The sequence below is a fragment of the Ursus arctos genome, unplaced genomic scaffold (genome assembly GCF_023065955.2).
Source record: "Ursus arctos isolate Adak ecotype North America unplaced genomic scaffold, UrsArc2.0 scaffold_23, whole genome shotgun sequence".
NCBI lineage: Eukaryota > Metazoa > Chordata > Mammalia > Carnivora > Ursidae > Ursus > Ursus arctos.
The window spans coordinates 36823050-36825795 of record NW_026622908.1 but is presented as its reverse complement, the minus strand read 5'-3'; the positions used below and the strand labels follow the sequence as shown (position 1 = coordinate 36825795).

At 39.3% G+C, this 2746-nt stretch overlaps 1 protein-coding gene across 1 annotated transcript; it reads left to right on the top strand.

Annotated features, from left to right (window-relative positions):
- Positions 1 to 366: 366 nt before the first annotated feature.
- On the top strand, positions 367 to 1628 carry LOC113246518 (olfactory receptor 1440-like). Its single transcript, XM_026487112.3, has one exon. It carries the CDS (start codon positions 462 to 464, stop codon positions 1407 to 1409), a length of 948 nt encoding a protein of 315 aa, XP_026342897.1. The 5' UTR covers positions 367 to 461; the 3' UTR covers positions 1410 to 1628.
- Positions 1629 to 2746: the final 1118 nt, after the last annotated feature.

Genomic DNA, 2746 nt, shown 5'->3' with positions numbered 1-2746 from the left:
CACAAAATTTATATGAGCAAATCAGTAAAGTAAATGCAAAATTTAAAACGATATAATTTTTTTCATCCAAGATCACCAAGGACTAAAGTTGAAAAATTATGGGTAGTGTTGACAATAGAATGGCTAGGGATATTGTCATAAAATCTTGATACTTGTGTAAATTGGTACCAACTTTTAGAAACAATTTGGCAACATTGTGTGTGTGTGTGTGTGTGTGTGTGTGTGTGTGTGTGTGTAGAAATATTTGCAAGAATGTATTCCAAACTATTAGGAGTAGTTGTGAAAAGGGCTCTCCAATGGTTTTTAAAATAATTTTTTTTGTTAAAAAAAAGTTGTCTCGACTATGGATAACTTTCTGTTTAAATGATGAAGCCATATTCAAAACAAGTAAGTTTCATAATATTAAGATAGTCAATCATTAACCCAGGGACCTTTCTGCAGATTGAAGATACCTCAAGACAATGGCTGGAGGAAGGAACAATACAATAGTCATCAGATTCATCCTTTTGGGATTCTCAGATTATCCCAAGTTCAAGATTGTTCTCTTTGCAGTGTTCTTGGGTTCTTACTTCTTAACAGTGGCCTGGAACCTGGGCCTCATCATCCTGATTAGGATGGACTCTTACCTACATACACCTATGTACTTCTTCCTCAGCAACTTATCCTTCTTAGATTTTTGCTATGTTACCTCCACAACCCCGAAAATGCTCTCCGACTTCTTCCAGAAGCCTAAGTCCATCTCATTTTTGGGGTGCACTATGCAGTACTTCTTCTTCTCTAGCCTGGGTCTGACTGAATGCTGTCTCCTGGCAGCCATGGCTTATGACCGATATGCTGCCATTTGTAATCCTCTGCTCTACAATGCCACCATGTCACCCACCCTCTGTGCCCAGATGATGGTTGGAGCCTATATAACTGGTCTCTTTGGTTCATTGATCCAACTGTGTGCTTTACTTCAGCTCAATTTCTGTGGACCAAATGTTATCAACCACTTCTTCTGTGATCTGCCTCAATTATTAGTCCTATCCTGCTCTGAAACCTTTTTCCTGAAAGTCATGAAATTTGTGATAGCAGTGATTTTTGGTATGATATCTGTCTTTGTCATCATGATATCTTATGGTTATATTGTTGCCACTATCCTGAAGATCAGCTCTGTTGAAGGCAGGTCCAAGGCTTTTAACACCTGTACTTCTCACCTGATAGCAGTGATCTGTTTTTTTGGATCAGGACTCTTTGTCTATATGCACCCTAGCACTGATAATTCTCTGGGTCATGACAAGATGGCATCAGTCTTCTATACAGTGGTGATCCCCATGTTGAATCCTTTGATTTACAGTCTGAGGAACAAGGAAATCAAAGATGCCCTTAAGAGGTGTAAGAAGAGAGCATTTTCCCATTGTCACAGTTAAAGGTCTGGTAGGCTGGTGGCCCCGGTGATTGGAAGTTCTAGACTATGCAAGAGAAATGCATTTAACTTTATTCAATCCTACTGATCGTCTGGAGAGATTGCAAATGAGTCAACCCATCTAAATCCAGGACTGGCTCAGTGTGATGCAAATCCTGTGGCTTCTTTGAATCTTGACAGTTAGCTCTTCTCTTGTATACTGGTAATGACCTCACAAAGCAGTTAATATATTAATTGTTATATTAATGTAAACCTTCAGTTCCTGGGTGTTTGACACTTACATATTCTTTCAGAACTTCTGCCTGCAGACTGGAGAGATTAGGGCTAAACACAAGACCAATCGTCTTTCTCATATACATCACAAGCAGAATCATGACCACTTCATCCCAGACTTCAAACTCTTTGGGTACCTGAGGAATTTCCAGTTAATTGAGATGGGGAAATGGAGAGAAGCATTACTTCAGACTGTGACCTAACTTCCTTGAAGGGAGATCTGCCATAGGGAGTTTGGTCTAGAGTTTGTTTTCTGGGTTTTTATTTCTAGAACTCAACATCAGTAGCTTGTAAGTGAATGAACAGGGGGGTTTCCATGGTACTACCCTGATCTGGGAAAGCTAAAATACAAAGGAAAGAAATGATCATTTGGACTCTAAGATAGAGTCCAAATTATTATCTGTTATTACGGCAGACTGGAGAGCATCAATGTATCCATCACTGCAAAGCTGAAGATATTGGAACAATTTTTGAGGAAAATATTTTAAAATAGATTTCTGAGAAGGCAAGAAAATAGGAAACCTTCAGAACACAAATATAAAGTAAAATCAGGAATCCTGAGAGTAAAGGCAGCTCTGAAGATGGCTTTCACAGTGGGAGAATCTGCTGAAATCTGAAAGGATCTTTATTTTGACAGGCATGTGAGGCTTGGGGAAAGAGAGACCAAGCCTGGGGCTTCCTGGGACTGCCTGGGACTTTGACAGGAGACCCAGATATGCATATGAGGGTCCAATCGACTATACTTCAGTGTGAGAAGAAATTAAGAGAAAAAAAATTCTATCTCACAAAAAGGAAATCTTCTCTCTCTCAGGCTTCATGCTGGGTATGGCAAAAGGCAAACTGAAAAATGGTAACCACATGCCCTAGTGGAAGTTTGTGGTCTGAATTCATACTACCTGTGCAGTTGAAGGAATCTTTAGCTGAGAATTTATTTTAAAGTAGTTCCGTGTTGGTAGTACCCTCAAGTACCAATCAGAAGCAAATGCAAATCCCCCTTTAAGATTAAGAGAGAATGTTAAACCCAGGCTCAAATAATTCTCCTAAATAACTTTTTAAAGAAAACTGGGT

Excerpts from the sequence above, each read along its gene's own strand:
- LOC113246518 (XM_026487112.3), top strand. The coding sequence starts at position 462 with ATGGCTGGAGGAAGGAACAATACAATAGTCATCAGATTCATCCTTTTG.